The following is a 25,990-nucleotide window of genomic DNA, read 5'->3' as shown; positions in this document are numbered from 1 at the left end:
AAAGTATTTTTGACTGGCAAAGAAGATAAAAAAACTAGCCTACAACAAGAGCAAAATAAACTGAAGTTCAAAGCTTTATTGAAAAAAGGTTAAACTTTGCTCTTGTTTGTATCAATACAGATTAATCATACTAATCTATGCCTTGAGTTCTCTTTTTGAAATAGTTTTTGTCTTTTCATAGAGACACAAAATGGAATACGAGGTGCGTAAGAAGATAAGGTATGATGTTGTTGAGGCTATCAATTTTGTTATGGCACCAGGGTCTGATTCTGAGCTATCAGAACTTGAAGATGAGGAAGAAGATGAGAAAGTTGTAGAAGATACAATTACTGAAATGATAGTTAACAACAAGAACATTATGAAAACTTTGAGGCTGAGTGCATAGAAACAACAGTTAAGATCATATTCCATTCAAAATTTTGGAGAAAACTGTACAAAAAGTGAATGCAGATGAAGCAAAGGACTCAGTTGAAGATAACTGTATTGACAGAGAAGGGAATGAATGTGATGTGAAATCTAACGATGCAAAAAGGAGGGCCAAGAAAAGTCATGTTTTTTCGTTGGGGGTAATCCTAAGACCCCAGCCGTTGACTCTACCTTCTCAGGGGGAGTCTAAAGTTTGCCCCTGATAATTTTGATGAGCTTACACCATTATGGTACTTCAAAGAATTTTGGGAGGATGAAATGACAGACAATCTGTGTAAGCAAACCAATTTAAACAGTATTCAAAAATCTGGAAAAAGTATATGCACTACAACAGATGAAATTGAGCTACTCCTTGGGATCCAGATAAAAATGGCTTTGGTTAAGATGCCAAGATATGCAAACTATTGGCAGGCGGAAACAAGATATGCTCCTGTAGCTGATGTAATGAGCAAGAACCGCTACAAAAAACTAAGGCAGTTCCTCCATGAAAATGAGAACACTTTCAAAAATGATCCAGTAAACAAAGATAATAAATTGTACAAAGTTTCACCAATTTTGGACAAATTGAGAGAAAACTGCCAAAAAATTGAACAAGAAGAGCACCAATCTATTCATGAGCAAATTGTTCCAACAAAGACAAAATTATGCGGTATGGCTATTATACAGAAGGTATTGCAATCAGCTTGGCATCTCTAGAGCAAAACAGATTTATCTACTTGAGTTTGTTAGCAAATTAGCAGATGCTCCGATCAAAGCAAACACACCACCAGCTAGAAGGTCAGTTGGAAGACCATCAAAGCGTCCTGCATCCATTGATATCCAGGAAACTCCCAAGAGAGGAAGAGCTCCAAAAACAGGGTTACCTGATCAGGATTCAAGGTTTGATGGAGTTGGTCATTGGCCAGAACACAGAGAAAGAAAGAACAAATGTAGAAGCTGCAAAGTTGGTTTTAGCCGGGTTTACTGCGAAAAGTGCCAACTATGTTTATGTCTTACATCGAGAAAAAACTCAGTCTCAGAGACTTTCATCACAAGTAAAATTAAGTTTTTTTTAAAAAAAAACAAGAGACTAACGTCATTTATGACTGTTTATGTGTTCTAAATGTGTTTTTGGCATGTTATTTTATATTCTATACAACTTTTCTTTTTTTGTCTTGGACCCTTGTGGACCATAGTTGCCATATGGCAACCAAATGAAAACAATAGTTTTAATTGAGATTTTTCCAAAAAAAATTCAAAAGTATTCTTTTACCATAAGAACAACATAGAATAATCAGTATAATAATTTTTTTGAATAATATTTCAAATGTGGCCCTTAAAGGGTAAACGATGCTGCCTTATTCTAAAGCTCTAAAACACTGAGAAAAAGTAGTTAAAAGATAGAATAAGAAACTTTTGACTACCACACTTGACTGTTAGCGTAAATTTGTTAACATAATCATAAAAGGCCTAATTTTTTCTGGCTGGCAAAAGACGATTTAATACATTTAGGGTTACTATGATATATCTACAGGTTGAATGGTGAGTCTTTACATACACAAGTCTTCGTTCTTTGATTTAAAAAAATTGTAAAATTTTCCGAAAGTCAACTCTTTTGTGTATAAATATCAAACAAAGCTATCTCTGGTGTTGGGTACAACCATGCAGAGGTGGAATCTTTTGCCATGCCCCTTGGGATGACTTACTTTGTATATTTCTTTAGCAAAGGACCCTAATGATCACAGCATGCTTGACAGGACATGCTGATAGGTTTGCAAATATGATATAACTTGCTCTTCCTGCTTTAACAAAGTTTATTGCCATTTCAGTATGGAAGGACATAGGATGAAGGAAGGAACGAAATTACTAATAGAGATAGAGAAGTTGAAGGATATTATTTCTCAACAAAACGGTATATTCTTCATTGTACTTATACAAATTTGTGCATTATTATTATTATTATGAGGTATTTCTATAGAGAATTATGCCTTCTGTCTTTCGGGGCAAGAAAGGATGTGTATGGCTGCTAGATCCAAGTGCACGACAACATGTCAAACAACAAACCTTCTTTGCCACTATGTTTGGTTGTGTGGTACCTAAAATGATTTAATTTGTCAAACGTTTTGGCAACTCTTGTATGAATTTTCAAGTAATTGAAGCTTGTTACTAAAGCTTAGATTAAGCAGTTGAATGTTGATTGATCAAATTAAATCTTTATTGCATAATTCTTTTTTAGATTACAGTAATCTTTGCATTGTGTTCGTCTCAAAGGGCAAGGCTCATGTCCTCATTTCCCAACTCTATATTTGGTTTTATTTTACAACTGCCAAAGCCAGTGATTTTGTTTTTCAGTTTGAGTTACCGATCAAAAGTGAATTTTGCTTTTAGGTATTAACTTCTGCCATCCATTTTGTAGTCTATAAATGTAGACTTTTTGACTATGTCACAAAGAGTAAAATGATATTGAATCCCCATAAAAGTCTACTCCACCGTTTGAACTTGTTAGCTTGTGATATTCTACTTCTTTAAAATTCAGAGCAAAAAGATGTTCAAATTTTTTGCCCCCAGGCAAACTGTTATTCCTATATAAATTTTTATAGAACGTTTTTGATTTATTTATAAACGTTAGCAAGGATGCAGAAAAAGTGACAATGTTTTTGGGATTATGGTAAAAGTATAAGGTAAAATTTTCTTTAAAGATTCAACAAATTACTGCCAAATTACAAACAAGGTTGCCAAAATTTTCCAACCAATTCGGTGCTTTATAAGGGACCAAGCCCACTCTCCGCAGCCACACATCACTAATAAACAATTTTTTGGAAGTCAATGTTTGGCTAGGTTAGTGAAATAATGAAAATGAAACCGGCCTAAAATACCCAAACTGAAATCACAACTTCCGAGTGAAACATTTTTGGAATTTACGTTTTATCTTGGATTCTTCATCTGAACTTCCATCGCTATCACTTCTGAATGATTTGGCCTCTATTTTCGGCTTTCTTCTCTTGTTACAACGAGAAGCGCAATATTGTGTTTCATGATTAGCCATAGTTTTCCATAATAGATTTGGATTTCCCGCGAAATTTGGGTCACAGTTGTAATGGCACCTAAAAGAATTCTGTGGCCCCAAAAGCTGTGGTTTTTGAACAATAGGTTGCTTGATCCAGTCTTTTTTCTAAATCAGTGGTTGTCTGTCCTTTGACCCAATCTAAATAATTTTTTCTACCAGTTATGTTTTGTTTTAATAACACTTTTGTTGTTTTTTGTTATATTTGTGCTATTGGCAGCCACAAAATCAAGAAACAGCCATGCTTATAGTTTTCAAACCCTATCAATGGGGAGGGTTTGACCTTTTGTTCTACAGTAGCTATGCATCACAGTAGCAAGTTATTTTTCTTTCACTAACATAACTTTCTTATAGAGAATCAAATTATTATTGATGGAATATTCTGGGACATACCCAAAGGTATTTTCATTACATTGCGGAGTTTAATATAGGAGCAAAACTTCAAATATTCTTGGATAAGTGGTGATGAAGTTGGAATTAGAAATTTCTGTTTGATTTGTTGAAGTTTGTATTTTCTCTATTATGGAACACCAAATCCAAAACAATATGAAGCAATTTTTATCCCTCTGGTTAATGGCTTAATCCTTTTAAATAAAATCCTTGACTGCTATCCAGGCGACTCCTCAGCATGAATGAAATCACATTTTTATTGATGCATCTGTATTTACGTAGGAGTAGGCGGACGTTGTTTGGATTTATTGTGTTACAGCTGGCTGTTCTCAAAGATATTAGTGTCAGGGGATGCTATGTAGTTAACCCCAATTCAAAAGCATTCATATTTTAGGTCAGGTATGCCAAAGGGTAAGTGTGCCGTTATTAGAAAATCATCCCAATTAATCCCTTCAAGTGCTACCTTTCAAAATAAGGCAGTTTTTCTAGAGCAAGTCGTAAACTTCAAGTTTAAGAATTTTCAAAAATTACGTATCAAATATAAATTGTTTGTGTGTCAGAAAATTATTGCTTATGTTTTAGTTTGTGTTAGTTAACTTTAACTGAGACACTTTCAGGTAAATTTTGTTAACATGATTTAAATTAAATTCCTTTTATTAAAAAGCCAAAAGTACTTTGGAGTTAAGTTAAAAGATATAATGTGTGAGAAGGAAGAACCGCCGGATTCTGTGAATCTTGCAATGAGTATCATATAAATAGGAGGATAGTATTCAGAAACAAAGCAAAACAGCATCGAGAACCCAATGTTACAAGATTAATTTTCCAAAATAAATTAAAGTAAACGAATACAGAATTTGTAGATTGGGACCGCATTGTCACTGAGTAACATTGTGTCAAAATATGATTTCATATCTTTGTAAGTTATTTGCAATGCTTGTTTGTGAAAATGACTAACTTTACTATTAATAAGTTCTATCATTGAACATTGAAACAAGAGTACAGTAGTTGAACTGGGACAAGATAATACCTGCATTATTCTCTTTAGCTGTTCAGTGTCAGGAAAGTTAGAGGTTCTCGAGAGAGCATGTAGCTTTTGCCCAGCCCTTTTGCAAATAGACCTCAATTGCTTTTTAAAGCATAATTTTTTTTGCAGAATCACTCAAAGCAGCTTTTCTTCTGTGCTCTCTTTTATCCTTACACTTCCCGTATTTAATGAAATATCATTACCAATAAGGATAAGATCGATAAAGATAGTGATCACAAAATGTTTTTGTAAAATTGATCACAATATGATTTTGAGCTTCTTATTTTGCAGCTTATCCCCAATCAAGAATTGGAAAAGATAGAAGTAACTTTACCAAAATCCAGAGAGGAGTTCGCCAAGGATGCGATTTCTCCCCAGATCTTTTTAATATCTACAGCGAGATGATCTTAAGGGAGATAGAAGGCATGGAAAGCTTCATGATTGGTGGGCATAATCTCAATAACTTGAGGTACGCCGATGACACGGTCTTAATAGCCCAATCTGAAGAAAAGCTACAAAATCTTCTCACTAAGGTAGTAGAAGAAAGTAAGAAAAAAGGTTTAACCATCAATTGTAAAAAGACAGAATGTATGGTAATTAGCAAGCAATCTGACCAGCTATGCAGACTAAAAATAGAGGACACTGAAATAAAGCAAGTAAAGTCATTTAATTACCTAGGTAGCCTAAAAACAGACGATGGAAAATGCGACTCCGAGATCAAGCGCAGAATTGGGATGTCTAAGCAAGCTTTTTAGAAGTTAAAGAGAGTGTTGAAAGATAGAAAAATATTGTTGGGAGCTAGGAAAAGGATTCTACGCTGCTATGTTTATTCCATCTTAACATATGGCAGCGAATGCTGGACAATTTCAGCCGGTATGGAGAGCAGGATCGAAGCCGTTGAGATGTGGTTCCTCAGAAGGATGTTGAGAATATCATGGGTGGACCATATATCAAATGAAGAAGTATTGAAAAGAGCCGGAGAAGAAAGAAAGCTAAATAAAATGATTGGAAAGAGACAGGCCGAATTCATTGGGCATATCATGAGAAAAGAGGGTTTAGAAGAGATTATGATCACAGGCAAGATAGAAGGAAAGAGAGGAAGGGGAAGACCTCGGCTGAACTACCTGACAAGTCTCGGCAAGTGGATGCAAGATCAAGTTCCCGAGGAACAGCAAGGAAGGTATAAGGTCCAGAGTCTGATAAGAACCTGTAAGGACAGAAAGTTGTGGAAATCCATGGTCGCCTACGTCCACAAGGGACATGGTACTTAGATAGATAGATAGATAGATATCCCCAATCCCCTACTTTTTCACAATAATAAAAGCTATGTAAGTGTCATGTTTCCAGGTATACTAAATCAGGGTGAAAAGACCCTATAGTAACTTCATATCATGAACTCCATCTTTTGTCTTACTTGGCTGATATATTGTACTGCTTCAGGCACTTTGGAGAAGGGGGCTAGGGGGACTCAAGTCTTTTAATCATATATGGAAATATTGAGAAATGAACCACCACACCAGTAAAGCCTGTTTTAATTAGGTCTTAATATCTCATCCCCCACTTACTTACACCCCCCCCTTTCAAAATACTCCATGGTGCCTGTGCTTGGCAATAAGCTAATTCATATCATTAATGGTGATTCCAAATTGCCAAAGGTTAAATACATTTAGGCCATTGACTATGATTATGTTCACGAAAGACTTCTTCACAGAAAACTGCATATCCAGTTGCGGAATTTGTAGATGGAGGCTCTTTGTAACATCGTGTTTCTGTATGGGGTCTTTCAGGTCTGCTACTCTCTTCTAATTTTATGTAAACATTTTCTTCACATTGTTGGGTCTAAAGCAATTTGAGCTAGGCACACTCGATCCATTGTTTATCCACTGTTGAAAAACTTCTATAGGCAAACCAGTCTTTTCATTAAAGTTTCAAAATCTCGGTACTTTGTCATGGAAGTTGAAACAAGCCCGTTGTTGAATTTGGACTCAAGAAAAATATATGTGCTTCTGTGAACTTTCATGCTGCTGTCATTTGATGTAGTTTGTCATCTTGGTGTTCTGAAATTGTGCCTAATAGCTTGTTCAGAGTGGGAATGTGTCCAAAGCTTGTTTGGTCATCCCATTGCCTGGTGCCCGATAGGTGCTCCCTTAGTGTTACTCATTATTAATCTGAGCTTAGGAATATGTTCAAAAGGTGCCCATGTTTTATCAAATGATTAGTGTGGATGTACACAATTGATTAGAATAGGTACGGGTGCTCCACTGAAATGAGACCACAAATCTACATCTTTTTACTGAGCATTCCCTTATGAGGTATATTCAAACGCTTTGTTGTAAAAACATTATCAATCTAAATGCAGATATCTTCTTCAAGGTTCGTAACTTCTAGGCTCACCATGGCAGTTTGACATTCACCACAAACACCACCAATAGTTGCCAGCTGTATTTGACACGCTTTACCCTTTATGCCTAGCTCCTTCAAAAGATCATCACAGAAAAAAGAAGCAGTAGATCCACTGTCCAACAGAGCGTACATCCTAGGCCTCAACAATTTACCTTGAGCAGTACAATTGGTAGTCCTTCACCTGTAACCACCATTGTTACTCGTTGGGCTACTACAATGATTTTGCCTTTTCAATCCCACATGTTGATCTGAGCTAACTTGTTCACTGTATCGACTTGTCTCAAATTTGTTAACTGCATTACATATTGAAGCATAATGTTTCCTTCTAATCCAACAATTCAGCACTGTGCATGCCTTTTGTCTTTTGCAACCAGCAGAAAAAATTAAACCTTGATAAACCATTGTCGCAAAGTTTCTTTAGTCTAATAAATTTGGATTTTTCCTCACCATCTTCGAACTTGAAATCATCACATGACTCCAATCTATGTTTTTATCACAGAAGTAACATTCTAAGCCATCATTGCTACCTTTTTCTCCTCCTGTTTGTACGCTGGAATTAACATTGGTCTTCATTATTCCTTCTCCGTTGATTGCTTTTTTTCTGTCTCTTGACTCTTTATTTTCACCACCCATTAAATTGCCATGGGCTGGATCACATTTTTCATTGCTCCTTGACACTTGGGTCCATTACTAATACTCTTAGCTCTTGAACACTAGACTGCCAACAAGATCTTAGAGCTGATTTATATGTCGGGCTTATCTCACAGAAAATCAAATACTTTGCTTCTTTAAAATCTAACTTTTGATTAGTTTTGACATTAGCACGGCGTATAAATCGAATTTGCAAAGTAGCTCGATACTAGGCCTGACTCCAGTTTATCATGGTCAGTCATGCAACACGACCAAAACGCAAGTTGGCTTTAGACCTAGAGCTTTTGATGACTTAAATAAAATAGTGTTTTTTTCAGTGCCTCAAACACATTAGTTGCGCAAGTGCAGTGGTGCAAATTTTTTGTTGGCGCCAAAATATAATTTGTTTGTTGCTTCTTGTTTAAATCTTAAGATAAAGATGGCAGAAATTGAAACGACAGTAAAATTGGGAAGAAAACCAACCTGGAATCTGAAATTTGTAATGAAAATGAAAGAGGTAGTTTTGGGTCAGAAAGTGAAGCGCAATTGGTCTGCAATGTGTTTGGAAAGTGAACAAAAAAGGCTGGGAAGCGGTCATCAAGGCCAATGTACATCACTTACGACCTGGTGGACGTTATCTGCAATAATGAATAATGAGATGAATAAGAGGGAAAAAACTGGTTTATGATTCCAAGGTTTTCTCAATCAGTAATATTGGTAAACAGTGAATCTACAATCTAGATTCCAATATAAAGGATTAAAAACTGATATCCATAATAAATTCTTTTAACATATCAAATTTTAATTCTCTACAAGTGTTCGTCATTCAAGCAATCCAATAATCAAAATCCTATCAATCAATGCCTCCCCCAACCTCGATTAACTCCCTAGACAATACTTTACATATACTATATATACATCACTAGACAATACTCGTTATTTACAACATGTCCTCCACAGAGTCTTGATGTTTTCGAACAACTGCAAATGTTTCATTCAAAAAAACTCTTTTCAGACTTTTCAGCTTTTATGAAACAGCTCCTGGAAATTGCCAAAACGAGAGTCTTGAATTATTCACCATTAATCTTTTCATGTTGAAAAGTCGCAAAAAGTTGTAGTGAATAACGCGGGAATTCAATTTCAGAAAGCGATCCAAAGTCTTTCAGATTTCAATTTCAAAGTCAATTTCAGATTCAAAGTCCTCTTTCTGAACAAGTTCATTTGTGTTGGAAAGTTATAATTGTAATTATAGCTTTCCAATACAAATGACTTTGTTCAGAAAGAGGAGTGTTCCAATCAACTTTCATTGAGTATGCCTCATGAAACAATATTTTCAAAGGCAGAATTGCACACAAAATCCAACCGCGTGGGTCAAAAACTGGAGCGATAGTACTTACGATTGTTTTTTTGTAGCAAGCTCCTTCGCAACATCCTTGACAACGTCATTCAAATCAAATTTAATTAAATCACATCCCTTGACCCACGAAATTCCTAAAACTTTCACGCTTTTTTCATCGGTTTTTATTTTGAAATTGTTTGCTAGTAGAACTACCAGATAATGTGTCTGTTTTGGACCCCTCACATTAAATTTAATTCATCAACTGACTACGATTTGAGGCCCATTGCCTCATATTGAAACCTGCCTCCTTGAACCGACATTTCAGTTTCTGATACAAGTCAAAAGTATCTTCAATTGTTTGAACAGAAGAAGCAAAATCATCTACGTACATATAATGTTTCACAAAAACATAGAATGTTTCACTAAATCAACAAAATCGGGGTCAGTCCTTTCATATTTATCCATATGATATCTTATTGTTGCATTGATAACAAACGGTGAACTGACTAACCCAAAAACAAGACACGTAAATCTGTACATAACAAGTTTTGGATTTTCTGAGTTGATTTCATTTACTGACACGAAACGAAGCAATTCTATCTGGTTAGGGTAATAGCAATGTTCAGAAAAGCTTTTGGCAGATCTCTAATTAGAGCAACCTTTTGGATTCCAAATCTTACCAACAGGTCCAAAATCAACAGTATAGGAGCAATGCCAATATGCATGCAATCATTCAGACTTACTTCACAGGCTCTTTTAGAGCCAGCATCATGATGAAGTTTTGTAGTCTCCTTATCCGCCCTTACTACCTCTCTATGTGGTAAAAAATGAACTTCACCTGGCTTATCCATTTCATTGGTTTCCCTTGGTTAACACACGTTCAACAACACCTGCATCTAACTGTTCTGAGATGACGTTGTTATGCTCATTAAAAATGTCTGGTTTTGATTTCAACCTTTTAAGCAGAGACTTTAGTCGGCTTTTGCGAGAGGAAAATTGTCCATAATAACTGGGTGACATTCTTTCATTAACAAAGAAACTTTGTAACAACTGTTTTTAAACCGGGCATCCTTGAGGAATCTGTCCTATAATTCTGAATCAGACGTTTTTTCTTTTATACCCACTGATTCAATGTCCCAAAACTTATTAACATCAACAGAGTCATTTGCTTCTCTGCTTTGAAACTATGCATCTCTGCTTTTGTTACATGAATTGTTTGCACATGCGTAGAACTGCAAACGTTATAAATGTCTTTAACCAGACCATTTAAAATGAAACCAAGCCCAGTTGGTACAGCAGTTGCACCCTCCCCTCTTACGGGAGGTCCTCCAACAAATGACCAGTAATAATCCGATACAATAAGTAAATCAATATCTACTTGTTCCTTGCTTGTAATATAGTCAGCAAGAGGCAAACCTTGCAAATACGGATACTGTTCAATTGCAACATCAATACATTGATTAATTAATAGACTGCAAATCAACGGAATGGAATATGCCTTCATATAAATTCTCAGTCCATCACTGCAAACGACAGTAAATTGTACTATGTCACATTCATGAAATTTAGGTTCTGAATCGCCAAAAACCTTTATCAACTGTTTTTCTTTGCCTATAATCTGCAGCTTTAGATAACTGCAAAGGTGCGAACTAATGAATGTTTTAGACGAACCACTATTACACAGTACGTTTATGTTTTCAGACAAGTTATCGTTACAAAGCAAAAGTACCGATAAGTCACGCTCAACAGCTACGTTTACTGCCGAACTCTGTACCCTGTTATTATTTGAATTTGTATTCAAGGCATTACATAAGGCAATGTGCACCTTCTTCCTGAAGGGCAAAAAGGAGCTACTTCTAAAGCACAAAAAAATCTTTTTTTTTCTCTAAGAACAGTCATCTTAGTTTTTGGATTAGTAGTTGAAGTGCACTTACAAGCCATATGCGATCCATTGCAAAAGAAACACTTCAAACCTCCTTGATTCTGGTAAAATGATGGTCGATGGTTGATTCTGTCTGCTGCCTGAATACTCCTTTACGATTGGTTTTCTCCATGAACCGCGAGTAGAAGATCCACTGCTCTCATTCGAAACAATAAATTTTTCACTCAATTGCACCTCTTTTTCGAAAAGATCCAAAACTTCCTTCAAGTCCCAAATTCCTTCATCGTCCAATAGACCTTCCTGCAATTTTGGCTTATGGTAACTCTTAATTCCTCTGGAATATCTGCCATCAATACCGGTGTGACAACCACTTTTTCCATTTTATGAAGGAACTCGCGATCTGCAACTTGATAATCGTGTTTCTGAAGTTTGATATAATAACTTGCTTGGAACCAAATCGCTTTTGTAGAATATCCACAACCTCCTTATGATTGCCATCTGAGATAGGTAATCCTTTGATTGCTGTATACGCTGCACCTCCCAAATATGATCGTAGATACTTAAATTTGTCAACATCGTTATGCTCATATTCCTATAGCAGACTGAAAGCTGTCCCAAAAAGTAACCCATTCAAAGGAGTTACTGCCTGCACCTTTGGCAAGTTTATCTTTTTATTTCCACCAACAACATTTTAAGAGCAACAGTAGCCTCTTACGAACTGGCCTTGTAGTCAAAACATATCTCAGTCAAGCAAATGGCCTCGTGCGAAAATTGGTCGAATTCACTTTGCTCAACAATTTCCTTTTCAATATCTTCAGCTGATAAAGCAGTTTTATCAAGAAAAAACGATGTTCCATCAGGAAAATCTATACTACATATTTATGTACCTTTAAAACGTCTTCTTAGCTTGTCTCTGTCTATGTACTTTTCAGCTATCTTCCTCTTTTCATACTACTCCAATTCAACTCTCCCTTCACTGATACATCCTGCTTTTATACCCTTTGCTATAGTCTTAATGCTACTGTATGTTATTTTACTGTTTTAACTTCTTTGTTTTATACACCTATTTTAAACAATTAATAGCTGTAACCACTTATAACTTTATTCTACACCTATTCCCACACCTATTTCCACATCTTTTTCCACATCTATTTCTACATGTATTTATACATCTATTTATACACCTTTTCATGCATCTACTTATACATCTATTTTCTCAATGACAGCTATTTTTTATTTCTTTTGTTCAAACTTAATTTTATAACAATATACGATTCTTAAAAAACCACAAATATTTACTTTCTTTTGTCTTAAAGTGCCTATGCTGCGAAATTTAACATTCCAATATTTTAAAAGAAATCTATAGAAGCGTTCACCCTTGTTTTTATGCAAAAAAAAACAGAATTCCGGTAAGTTATATGGTTCTTCTTTTATTGAGTGTCCAAGTATGCACATTTTTCAGTTGCATTGCAAAGTGAAGGGTAATCGGGGAAGACCAAAACAGACATGGATCAGACAAATGAATAAAGACCTGAATCCAATAAATAAAACAGTATATGAACTAACTGAGAACGATTATGAGCGAAAGGAATGGAAGAAAACAGTGGCAAGGCTAATGTCTTGAATTAAGACGGAAGAGCCAGTAAGAAGAAGGAGAAGATTGCAAAATTTAATTTCCCGCTGTGACGTCACAGTGATGAGTCAAAAGAAAACCGTTTCGTCAGACATTGTGCAAATGGTGACACACGTATGAAACTATGCAACAATTAAAAATGAGAAGAATAGGATATGGATCGCAACTGGAAATTCCCCCTTGAGGTATTTTTAGCTGGGTTACTTTGCCCCTAGACTCCAGCAGTGATCTTACCACATCTCTGCTGTAAGTAGGTAGAATAACATAAAACTTTGTAACAAGTGACAACCTGATGCGCTGAAAATGATAGAGCCCAACTGAAAATTGCCTCTTGTTCTATTTTTTATTGTATCTCAATTCCACTTTGGTAGAATAGCATGGAACTCTGAAACAAAAGTCAGTTTGATACGCAGAAAAGGATAGGATATGAGGCAAAATGAAAAATGTACCCTTGTGCTGTTTTTAGACTGGAATAGAGGATTTTCATAATTCTTTTGAGATTGTGCCCTTCATTCATATGCCATTGGTGGTAAAAAGAAAACTACTCTTTTTTGGTCATACCAAAATGATAGGTAACCAAGAACATTCCTTGGTTTTGAACACACAGTCATATGCATGCAACTGAATTCTAAATGCATTCTAGATTATTTTTCTCAAGATCATCCGTACCTATATTTGGAACTCTAAAATCCACCTCCAATTCACTGTCTGTCACAGAAATTCGTTGGCACCAAGTTCCTCAACAGGAATTTGAAAGTGGAAGGGGGACAGTTTTTTCTATTTTTACTACAGCTTTAACACTACTTGCTTCGAAAAAAACGGGGACTATTGCCACCCCAACCCCCTCAGAGGGGTGGGTCCTGGTCATTGTTACTTTGTTATCAATTGTAGACTCATCCGCGCAATATTTTGTTGTGACCATTCTTGGGCCATTTTACACTCACTTCCTACTAATTCATCGACCATGTCATCGTCACGACACCCCCCTACCTTACTCACAGCATCAGATACCATAGGACATTCCATTCACCACTGTTCTTACAACTTCATTCATCTAAATCAAGCTGCCGCCTCAATGTCTCCCGTTCTATGCCTAGAACTTTCTTTATCACATTAATTTTAGTTTTCAGTTCATAATATATATCATATATATATATATATATATATATATATATATATAAATATATAATATATATAATAATTACAACAATAATAAAAAATTTCTTTAAAAATGGCGTATTAAATGAACGTCTAATAGCTATAAGGAGAACTATCTATGAAGTATTAGTATAAAATAAGTACATGGTACAATGATAAAAATGTTTGAGGTATAATATTCTAAATAAAACCTAACCCAGCAATAAATATTTTACACAATCTAAAGTCGCATTCTACAGGGTGTGCTCTTAATTCTTTTTTAAATGTTGCCAACGATTGAGACTCTCTTTTACTGTGAGGTAGTGTTTGTCACAGTTTTTGATCTAAATACCTCACAGTTTCTAAACCATAAGAAATTTTCCTGGCTTTTGGAATGCAAAGATTATTTTTAGTTCGCAAATCATAGTGTACATTTCTTGTTTCACACTCACTCATGAAACTAGGGTTCAGGTTATGTTTGGTTTTGTATATTTCTATCATCAAGTACTGTAGATTGCGTTGATGAATCGATACTGCATTATTCAATGTCAGCAATACTTTGTAGTCAGCACGACTGTCTTTATAAAAAATTCTGAGTGCTCTTTTGTGGATTTGTCATGGAACATTCAAATCAGGAGGCACTAACTAAACTGAGCTTTTATGAAACTGTTAATTAGGAGACCCAGTTAGTCAGAACCCATAAATGGTGATACTCTAGCAAGGGCATGCAGTTTTGCAAAAATTTGAGACGTGACTTTTTGAAGTTAAGATTTTTATCTAATATCACCCCTAGCAGTTTTTCCTCAGAGCTTTCCTCAACAATGGCCTCGCCGATTTTGATCTTAATTTCACCTTGGTTTGTTCCAAAAGTAAGAAGATAACATTTCTCTTCATTCAATTTGATAAAGTCTTCTGGAAACCACATTGATAAAACAAGAGCATCAGTTTCTAGCTGTTCTAAAACTCTATCCAATTGATAGTCAGCTGAGAAAATCTTAGTATCATCAGCAAAGTTACATACTGCAGTACCATTAAGAACAAATCATTAATGTATAAATAAATAGAAGAGGCCCAAGGACTGATCCTTGTGGTACACCTGCAAAGGTTTCTCACCCGGTGCTGAATAAAGCATTTGATTTCACCCTTTGTTTTCTTTCGGACAGGTAATTGTAAGTCAATAGTTGAGCATCTTTACAAAACCCATAAGCATTTTATTTCACAATTAATAGCTCATGGTCTATGCAATCAAACGCTTTTGAAAGATCAATTAGCAAGGCATCAAAGACCCCTTTTTATCTAGGGAATTCTTACAATATCCATTAATCTCAACAGCGCGTGCAGTGTGTTGAAACCTTTTTCCAAAAACCACATATATAGGGAACTAAGAAGGTATCCCTGAAGTAACCATCTGAGCATATAGAAGACCTATGATGATGCAGATTGAACAGAATGATGATGCATCTTTTGTTTGAGCTGCTGTAGGATGGCTTTTTGGAGAGGATGCGCCAGGAAATGGAGTGATCGATGTTATTGTCTTTTAGGGTCCAGATGTATTTACTGAGTTCTGTGGAATTTCTGTGTTTTGCGTGACGGAAAGATGCGGTGTGATTTCTGTATCTTGTCTTGAATTCGTTTTCTGTAAGTCCGATGTATGTTTCTGTAGTGTCATTGTCTCTGCGTGTGACGGTGGCTTGGTAAATGACTGATGATTTTAGGCAGTCACCGTTGAGTGGGCATGTGTTCGCTTGTCGGCAGTTGCATGTTTTGTTGACATTGGTGTTTTCCGGGGTGGTGCTGGTGTCGTGTGACTTTAGGATGCGTTTGTTGTGACTGTCAATGGCTTGCTTAATGTTGTTCATGCAGCTGTAGCTGATCTTTAATGTGTTGCGGTTGAAGATTTTTCTGAGTTTGTGGTCTTTGTGGAAATGTTTGTCAATGAGGATGAGGAATCTGTGTCCGATGTTGGTGCTGACGTTTTTGCTGAATGGGGGGTTATACCAAAGTATGTTGCTTCGTTTTCTGTTTTTTCTTGTGGTATTCGAAGTTGGTTCGTAGTGTAGGGTGTATTTGTATCCGCTTTCGTTGAGTGCTTTTTGGTATGGTGGCGTGGCTTGGTCGAATGATGCTTTGTCAGAGGAAAGTGATGACAGACGTTTGTTGATGCCCATTGGTATATGCTTTGCTGTGGTTATTGGGTGGTTGCTCTCGCGGTGGACATACTGAAGGATGGTGTCAGGCTTTGTGTATGGCTGGAAGGTACCTTTTTTCAGGTTGAGGGTGACGTCTAGGAAGTTGATGATCTGTTTGTTGGCTTCTATCGTGATGCGTAGTCCGTTGTGGCTAAAAATTTGACATATTTTCTTTTTGATATTTTCGGTGACTCTTGGTGGTGAGTTTGAAATGGCTAGTCCGTCGTCTCGGTATAGTCCAACATTGATGTCGAGGTGTTGTAGTTGTGACAGCAGAAAGCTTCCAACCAACTCGCATGTTTCAGCACCGTCGTAGCTGCCCATTGTAACATCAAACGTGGTGTTATTTTTCTTTTTCCATGGTTGATTTTTGTGAACAAGGATGGAGTTTTTGGCATGAATGATGATGTTACGTTCGTCAGTTGTGATATTGTCATAGTCTGAGGCGAAGTCTTATAAAGTGACCTAAAATATTGATTTTTTTTGTATAATTCCAGACCTCAAGTGTTGACATGGAATCTCTGTATAGATGGGTATTGATTACACATGGGATAAGCTGATAAAGCATGGTACCTGAACAAGTTCGAAGTGGACAATTTTTGATAAGTTGCTGCAGAAGAGTGTGTATGCACCATATTTTGCTGAATGACCCATTGAGTCAAAACCACCATCACCACAAATTGAAATATTCTTCAAACCCTTCATTTTTTCCATCATAGCTGTTCTATACATTTCCCAGTAACGAAGAACTGTAGGAAAAATAAAACGCTTCTGCTGCCGGAAAAAGGTTCTTGCTGAAATTGCAGAGAGCCCCATATGCTTGAAAACAAGTAATACTTTGCTGACAGATGCACCAGCAGCAAGAATAGCGCAACTCAACAGAACATTCCCAGCAGGATGACGACCAACGGCTGTGATTGCCATTTGAAAGATTTTGGCCCACATGTTGAACAGCTTTGGTAAATGGTCACCATTGTTTCATTTTTCTTCATTTGCACAGTTGGTTTCCCATCTTTACATTTGAAGCAAAACATGGAAAAAAGTGCAACTAGCATGCTATAGAAAGCAACAAACTGTGGTTCTTTCTGAATGGGTACATTATCATCAACTCTAAAAGATAGCAAGAAAAATGAATAAATTACACTATCTCTTCAGAATACTTCCCAATAGCATCATTGGCTAATTATTTTGGAAAGTTGTAGCAAATAGATTTTACAACGAGTTATAAATATTTATATATTGTATAATATTGCACTCTACTAGTTTGTGTGACACAGTTCGGTGCACACTATAAGTTTGATTTGCAAAGTTAAGCACATCCTGTTTCTTTTTTTCAAACTGTTTTATTAATGCTTCATTATAAACATACATCTTTGAAGGAACGTATATGAATTCAGCATTTTTGTTAAATGTCCATAATAAATCAGAATCAGTGGTTAGGCACACAAATTTGCAGTACTCCTACAGCGGTTGAATGTGAACTTCCGACAGCAAAAATTTGATGAAGCAATGTTTTTCTAAATGAAAACATGATGATTACGGACTAGTTAAATTATCATGTCTTTTAACAAATGTAGTTTTATGAGTCACGTGTCACATTATTTTTTTTATTTACACAGCATTAAAGGTAGTCTTGCCTGATATGTTTTGAACTGTCTTCATCATCATCAGTATCAGTTTCGATTCCCTCGCTGTGTGCACCCTCGTCAAAAAATTCTTCATCCCCGATTTCTTCTCCAACTTCGTCGTCGCCAAATATTTCCTCATGTGGGGTCATTGAAATGTCTTTGTATACTACTTGTCTAGCTTTGCATGGACTATCTGAGTCTCCTTCTGAGTCTGTGTCCTCATCAGTCGCAACAGGAACCCATTGGGTTTTTCTAAAAAGGGACGTTTTATAATATAAAAAATTAATTCACCAAGCTGAAGCAAAATAGTTGTTGCAGCACAGTTTGAGATAGAATACTAATGAAATAAGAAATGAGACAAATTACCATTTCCTTCCCGAGTATGCGAATTTTGCCAACTAGACGTAAGATTTTCTGAGCTGCACTTTTTGATTGTGCATTGAATCCCAAAATCACGCTCTTTTTGGTTTGACTCGTCATCGTCAATTGGAACGGTGTCGCTTATCCAGCTTTCCATATCTACTACGGCAGTCGAGGTGGATGCAACATCCGCTAATTCTGTGTCCTCTGTAGTCGATGGTCGATGAGAAATGTTTGTTCCTTTTATGAGCTGTGGAGGAAATTTTGTATTGGTTTTTGACAAATACTTTTGAATCTAAGGAATCGCGTTCAACTAACAATAAACTCTAAAATGGGAAAACTATGAAATGAAAAGAATAAAGTAAAATAATCAGATATGAACATAGCTTTTGTTCATTGCTTATCAACATTCTCGCTTTTATTTTGCATCTGGGTCCATATCAATATTCGAGTTCAAGATTTTGCAGAAAATCAATGTCCTGGGTTCACGAATACTAACAAGAAAACTAACAAGTTATTTAAAAAAGTCAAATACGACGGGAGATAATGATGTAGTTTAACTATGTATAACACTAGTTTTAAAAGGTTTATTAAATTAACTGAAAAATCAGCATTTTGGTTGTTTTTGATGTTTTAAAATGCTGACATGGATGATGTACAGAGAGGAAAGGAGTAACCAAAGAGATACCTAATGAAGTAGTAGTTTATCCAGTAACCAGGACTTGTAGTATCTCCCTACATGTCAAAGCCGTCGGAAGCGGGGGTTGGAGCCCCCAATAATTGTCAACCTGAACTATATTCTCTTTATTTTAGATTACTGAGGGGGAAGCAGTCCAATAGACAGATCCCCTGAAATTAATTTCGTTTTGACGAACGACACTGCCTCTGCTAGTTGTGAAGTCTCTTGTTGCCCTTGATGTGGCTGTTAAATTTCATTTTCTAAATATCGCACCCGAGTTTTTCTTGGATAAGCATAGAAAGTTTTGATAAGAAACACTCTACGAAGGGAGCTGACAACAAAACTTCAAATCCACATTTAAAGTATTATGTGGGTGCCCCCGGGGTTTTTGAGGCATTATCAATAATGTATCTCAGCTTTTAAACAATAGCAATTTGACAGGCAATCACTAAAAACAATTGCAAGCACATTACTCACCATGCGCTTTTCACGCTTGCTAAGTTCCTCATCTTGTTTTCGTTTGCGGACTGAAGGTACAGCGTCTCGTCGAAGAAAGGTTTTGGTGTTTTTAGTGTCGAAACCAGGTATGGAGGAAAACATACGTGAAAAATCAGTTGGGAGAAAATGCTCTGAGCAAAGAAAGGGTCCCGTCGAGTAAGATGCTGGCTCGAAATCTTTACAATGCAATTTTATATACTGCACCCACAGCTTTCGTATCTTTTCGTCTTTTGGTAACTTGTGCAAAGTTATATCAGGCGTCAAACTTCTGTTGGTGCAGCTTTTTCCAGATGGTAGTCCAGCACAACAATATCTTCCTCCAAAATCTCTGCTGCTACTTTTTTGTGACATATTCGAAAGTAGAATTCGAAAACGGCAATCAGATAGTCTTGGTAAGTTCAATTTATACTTTTTTGAAAACACACATCAGAGGTATATTTGTTCCTTAAAGCCGTGCATACTAATTTACTGCAACGTTTGTACCTGTTTTATAGTAAAAGTTTTCTAATTTTGTTCTAATAAATCATATTTATTTTTGGATATGACTTTCTTGCAAACAATGTTGGCACTGCGAAGTGCGAAACTATGACTATGGCACGCAATATATATATGTCATTTCTATATATAAATATATTATATCATGTCATTTCTATTTTTATTAATTTTGTAATTACCCAAAAATTGACCTAGATCATTTTCCGGTATTTTATGACATTGCTGGGGTAATAATCATGCAAAAAACCATCGATTAGGGGGACAACAGAAGTGCCATCACATAGTGAATCCATACGGCAGCTCAGCTTTTTTTGAAGAATACACAACCAATTTACGTCACAGAGGTCACGTGATCACAGACCCGACCGCGTTTTTCTTGTGACACAATTTAGCTCGAGTGGGTGTCAGAAAACCTCAATTTTTGAAGAAAGTAAGTCGCAAATGAAAAAACTAAGTTCACCATCGTTCCCAGGAATGTTTCTTTGATAGTTTAAGCGAATAAAAATTTTCATGGCATATGCACTTTAAGGAGAATGCATTGAAGGAAAATATGTACAGTGCAGAATTAATTGAAAGACTGCCAAGTGAAGTTCCCCTACGGCTCCAGTCATCCATAAACAATTTGTTATCACATTACAAGAACTACCAAGATAGCTTCTATACAGAATAACGATTTTTGTGCAAATGCTCGAATTTTTCCCTGATAGAAGTTTGGAAGAAACAAATTAATCTCTTTTAAAGTTGGCGACAGCTTACCTTTTTGAAGCTGGTACAAACTTTAAGCTTTTTCATTTTCAATTTGATATGTGATTTATAATAGTCTTCTTGTATTATAAGACTTATTAATAAAAATCGATAAACAAATAACAGTTACTTTTTAATTTGTTTTGTTAGAAGTGGTTCATCACTCACTTTTGACCATTTCAGCAAATGTTTGCCCCTAACATTGCCCTTTGGTGCTATTGTTTGTTGCATGTTAATAATTTGGTCATTGTAACCAAATTCGCTGGCCATCGGTTTATCACAGCTTCGCCCATGAAACCTTTGGTAGCCAAAATATTCTTCCAGCACATTTTGCATAAATCTCTCTGTCAAAACATACTTGACACTGTTAAGTAAAAGAAACCTGATAAGCTCAATTGTCGAGTTAATTGTAATTTTGTACCCCTCAAATGTTTGTTTGGAGATCAAAATTTTGCTTTTACCTTCCTTGGAGATCTCATCAGTTTCCTCTATTGTTTCTAACCATTTTTCAAAGTATTGCAAAAAGGCAATCCTTCATCCATGGAAGGCGTAGGTCATCCACTGACTTAAATGGCTCTAAATTGTTGTTTCTCTTTCTTGTGTACTCTGTGGTGGATCTCACATTGCACATGTCAAAGAAATCATTGACCAGGGAGCAAAGCTTTGCTGTCTCATCTGCCTCCCCATTTGGGAAGTAATGTGTCAGCGCAAGTGCATATGAACTGCATATGATACTCTCATTTTACCAAATGGAGAAATATTTATATGTTCTGGTACAATTTTGACAAGTTTATGAAGACCCAGCTCACGATCCTTGTGATAGGATTGGGCAATATGGCTCCATAGCAAATGCTTGCCATTACTCAACATCAGGCGCTTTGAATTGGCAGAGAAACCAGAAGACAACAAACAATTTCTTGTTGTTTTAATCAAATGTGGAACATCAGAAAGAAAATAGACCTTTCGTTCTGATGCTGCAATGTTGATTGTAAAATAAATTGGATCTTGGCACAAAGCACTGCATTTGTTTTGTTAAAGTATAGTACAGGCTTTACTCTGCACAAAATTCTTGCAGAGAAATGGGAGGACAGTTTCATCAATAGATGGTCTCTGCGGCACTCCATGACTAAGTGTATTGTTGCCAGTAAACCCAGCAGGTAACTATTGAAGATACAAATTTTGTAACTCCATACTGTTGAATCTCAGGCACATTAATGTCAGACAACCTCCATCCATAGTAAAAGCATGCCACAGAAAATTCATCATAAATGATCACATAAAATCGGGGCACCCAAAATTTGTTGTCAGGCAATGTGAAATTCACCTGACGATCTGTAACCTCATAAGACCAGGGATGAATCTTCGAGGTTTCAACTCCTTTTATAAATTTCGAAAAGGATGTGTATTTCCCCTTCAATGCTAAATCCCTGACAAGGGACCAGCGTTCTTCTTTCACCTCGCCATCGTCTAGCGACTTCCTTGGCAAATTTATGCTGGGAACTGATCCTGTGCGAAATACTTTGCAGCTGCGCTCGGATTAAAATGTGTTTCACACAAATACAATTTGTTCCCTTTAAACTGTCTGTCTAGATTGCTGTCCCTTACACGTGTTCGACAAACAATTCTTATCCATTCATTTCTCGTAGTAATCTTTTTCTCTTTCGTTTTGTCTCTTTCGCTTGGTGATGGAGTTTGGCAAAAAGAAATTTAAGAAATCGACGGATCTTTTCTTCTTCTACTTAAATCGGTAGTTCTGTTGTTTGTACATCCATAAAAACCACAGTTTTCACCCGGCATTTTGCATTGTTCAACAATATCGTGACTTGATTAGATCTTGTCACGTGACATAGGAAATCGCAAACAATAACGTCGCTGTTGAAAGACTAAAGCTTTCCTATACAATTCCTTTTCCATTGACTATGGTTCAAGAGATTTGCAATAAAAGCTGGAAAAATTTATCATATTGATACCTCTTTTCTATTCATTCATACTGATACAACATTCCTACTTGTTGTTTATGTATCTAAAGTTATTTACCTCCTGATTTCAGATGTTGTTGTCGCTGCTTGTTTTCCACTCTTGATCTGTAGATTCCAGACCGCAGGTCATTCACATCCACCTTCCTCGGCTCAGTTGACTGCATCGGGTCCATGTTTGGAAAGGATGTGTCTGCGAAGGTTAAAACTTTTTTGGGTTGAATATGATCAACGTTTGCAATGCAACATTTGACTTCTCTTTTCACCTCTTTTCTCAATGAATACCTCAAAACAATCTATGATCACTGTTGTTTTCTTTCCAAATGCATATTGAAAACATTGTGGCATAGTATTCCATAGATCTTCTCTTTCTGGCCAAGATATGAGGAAACTTAGTCTGTTATCAAGGTTGATCATCCAAGCTGAAAAGATTCTGGAAACTATGGATAGCGATGCCCCAAATCTGTACGCAAGATCCCTTTGATCTCTTTGGCCGTCAATCCTGGTTCTGTGAAATGCCTCATTTCCTCCTTCCTCCTATTTTCAAGTATTGCACGCTTATGTCTTCCAGCCACCCTTTCCGCTCTCTTAGCTATGAATTGACTTGGCAACTGCTTTTACGCTTCGAGTGTCCTAGGTTTAATGTTGGTACCCAGTGAACATTATGCTTGTCCCAGTCTTTAGCAGCCGCTCCCGAGACGAAATGATGCCCACAAACACGGTCATTTGCCAATTTTTTGTCTGTCAAGTCTGGCTAATTGCTGCTATCCATTTTCGTCTGCGCTCTGTACTTAATAATTCAGTTTGCTCTCCTTGATGAGTAATTATCGCTGGGACCCGGAAAAATTTTAGGCCGTTCTGATCTTTGCCTTGTTTCTTGCTGCTCTTTCTCTTTCTTCCAGTTTTTTCTACGCAGCCGACAATCAGACACAAAACCATAATTAAGAATAATTATTTCACACAAAAATTAGACAAATACCGGAATGATTCCCTAAAATATCTCGTCAACTTAGTATCCAAGAATTGAATATTAATTGACAACGTAGTGATTCTATGCTGCAAGGTTTTATTATGGAACACCGACATGGCGGATAACAACGGTTGCTATGTATATTGGTCACGTGATGAAAACGCTCTATTCTACTAGATGCTGGCAGCTCTGTTTAGGATGTTCTGCTTCCATTGCAACAGTGAAAATCCAACATGCCAAATGAAGTTGGATGGAACCATGGTGACTGTTATTCAGCGATGTAACCACTGTGGAAAGCATTTCACATAGAGAAGCCAGCCATACGTTTTTGGAAAAAATCACAGCAGGAAACATCATGCTAAGTTTTGGAATACTAATGTCTGGAGTTGGCATAAATCAGGTTTTCTTGATGTTTAAACACATGGGAATGTCAGTGATTAGCACAAGATCCTTTTTTCGCCACCAAAATCGCTTTCTCTTCCAATCTGTTTTGTTTCTTTGTTTTCAAAATATTACTAGTAAAGGATTGACAATCGCATCATTCAGTAGTGATAGACATAGAGGTAAAGCAAAATGGCTACGCATCTCCAAACCTTTCACTCAGCATTACCATGATTTTTGGCATGTTTGCAAAAGTATCACCAAAAAAATTATGCAAACAGGCAATGAAAAAGGGAATGAGGTACTACTCTCTTGGCTCAAAGGTATTCATTGTCGTCTCTATTGGTGTGCACTGTCAACAAAACAGGGCTTTGGTGATATGATTGTAACATATAGACAGATACATGAGACATATATCAAATAAACACACAGATCATCCCGATCCCCTTTACACAGAATGCAATCATGGTGAACTGGAAAGAAGTCGTTGGATAAAAACAGTCAAGTGCTTTTTTGTTATGTTTCTGTGTAAAACGTGAAAACACATTTTGCAAGCCAAGAAAAAGTTTTTTATGTGGGCTTGGCTAAAACGTTACTTCAAATATATTTTGGAGGGGGCAGGATCTCAAAGGTACAGCTTGGCCAGCACCCACAAAACCCTAGCAAATAGGTGTCATCGTTTGAGATCATACATTTTCAAAAGTACGCATAAAAAAATAGGATGCATTTTACAAACTATATGAACTCTTATGATTTTTGTTATTTTAAATATATGCTAACATCACCTGTTCTGTTGTATGTTGAGATACAAGAGCCAATAGCTTTTTCTTTTAATGACAATTATTTATACCAGGAAGCAAAGCATATGATCGGTTGAATGTGATCCTTGCAAATATGACAATTGTTGAAGACATAAGAAAGTTATCATCAGATGCACAAACAAGTTTTTTGGAAGGTTTTCATTCCACCCTGAATCATTGGCATCCAAAGAAGACACATTTCTCATGGATGGGTACAATTTGCAGGTAATTAAGTGTTGTTATAAATGGTATGACTAGTATGGTGCACCAATTATTTTCATTTTCCTTAAATGATGCTAATGCATGTGATGTTGTCCAGAAATTTAAAGACATTGACCTGACAGAAAAGAAAATCATTCAAATACATTGCATTCTTTTAGACACACTATTGCAATGTGCCACTTCAATGAGAACATCAATCGATCTCAAAAGGAAACAGCAAGTGGAGACAAGTGTCATAGTGTTGTTTACCCAAAATTCAAACTTGGTGAAGAAGTGGTTCCTGAAGTTGCAGTACCTCCAAGTTATGGTAATTATATTTCAAAACTTGCACAAATCCAAACTTATGTAACAAATATATTTTGAATTTATATTAAGACATGTTAACTTGTAATATTGTAATAAAGACATTACATTAAAAGTATTAGCAAACTGGACATTCTGATATGCATTTAATTATGCTACTTTTATTTTTCACCAGGATATGTTAATGACATAAAAGAGGTTATGTTCTCGTGCTCAGAAGACGAATTGCAGGAAGCATATGCAGCATTCAAAGGGAAACAGCCTGAACCATTGAATCGCCAGTTTCCAGACCGACTCTCAATCTGGTATGAGCTTCATTTGCTGAAGCAACCTACTTGTATTATCAATCATCGAACATGAACAAAAACTTGTAAATTCTAGTCATTATCAATCATCATCAAACAAACAAAAAATTATAAATTCTAGTCGTTATCAATCTACCTGCTCATTAATTTACATTAATTTTTGTTTTTACAGTTGGTGAGCAAGAGATTTTGCAATTGGAGACGATTAATGAAAAGGAGCTCCAGCAGTTTTTGAAGAAGAGAGCCCCACCAACATGCAAAACATGCAAAATGCCAATGAAAGGCCATCTCCGTGGAGAGTGTACATAACATGCAATGGTCAAAGAGGAGATCTCCATTCAAGGATGTTCATTAAAGGACAGTCCTGAAGACAACACTGATAGCAACATCTATGATTTGCAAACTTTTTCACCACTGAATGACAACATCCTTTCCTACATCAGCGGCTTCATTTGTAGGAAAATTCAGTCTTCAATAAGCTGTTGAAAATGCTTTCTTTTCATACCGAAAAAAGATCCTCATTCTCTTGATGA

General features: G+C 36.3%; 1 protein-coding gene and 1 pseudogene across 2 annotated transcripts; one reads left to right on the top strand and one right to left on the bottom strand.

Annotated features, from left to right (window-relative positions):
- Positions 1-16,571: 16,571 nt before the first annotated feature.
- On the bottom strand, positions 16,572-19,875 carry LOC148959600 (uncharacterized; annotated as a pseudogene). Its single transcript, XR_016144048.1, has 4 exons — positions 19,241-19,875; positions 18,150-18,334; positions 17,734-17,976; positions 16,572-17,245 (listed from the first exon to the last, which is right to left on the bottom strand). The product of XR_016144048.1 is annotated as an uncharacterized LOC148959600 (transcript).
- Positions 19,876-24,721: 4,846 nt separating this feature from the next.
- On the top strand, positions 24,722-25,512 carry LOC148959599 (uncharacterized). Its single transcript, XM_089110286.1, has 3 exons — positions 24,722-24,852; positions 25,008-25,156; positions 25,328-25,512. Exons 1-3 carry the CDS (start codon positions 24,722-24,724, stop codon positions 25,510-25,512), a joined length of 465 nt encoding a protein of 154 aa, XP_088966412.1.
- Positions 25,513-25,990: the final 478 nt, after the last annotated feature.

The sequence above is a fragment of the Rhopilema esculentum genome, chromosome 9 (genome assembly GCF_057945365.1).
Source record: "Rhopilema esculentum isolate cy_ngs chromosome 9, ASM5794536v1, whole genome shotgun sequence".
NCBI classification, from domain to species: domain Eukaryota; kingdom Metazoa; phylum Cnidaria; class Scyphozoa; order Rhizostomeae; family Rhizostomatidae; genus Rhopilema; species Rhopilema esculentum.
The sequence above is the reverse complement of the archived record's forward strand: the minus strand, read 5'-3'. Positions and strand labels throughout refer to the sequence as shown.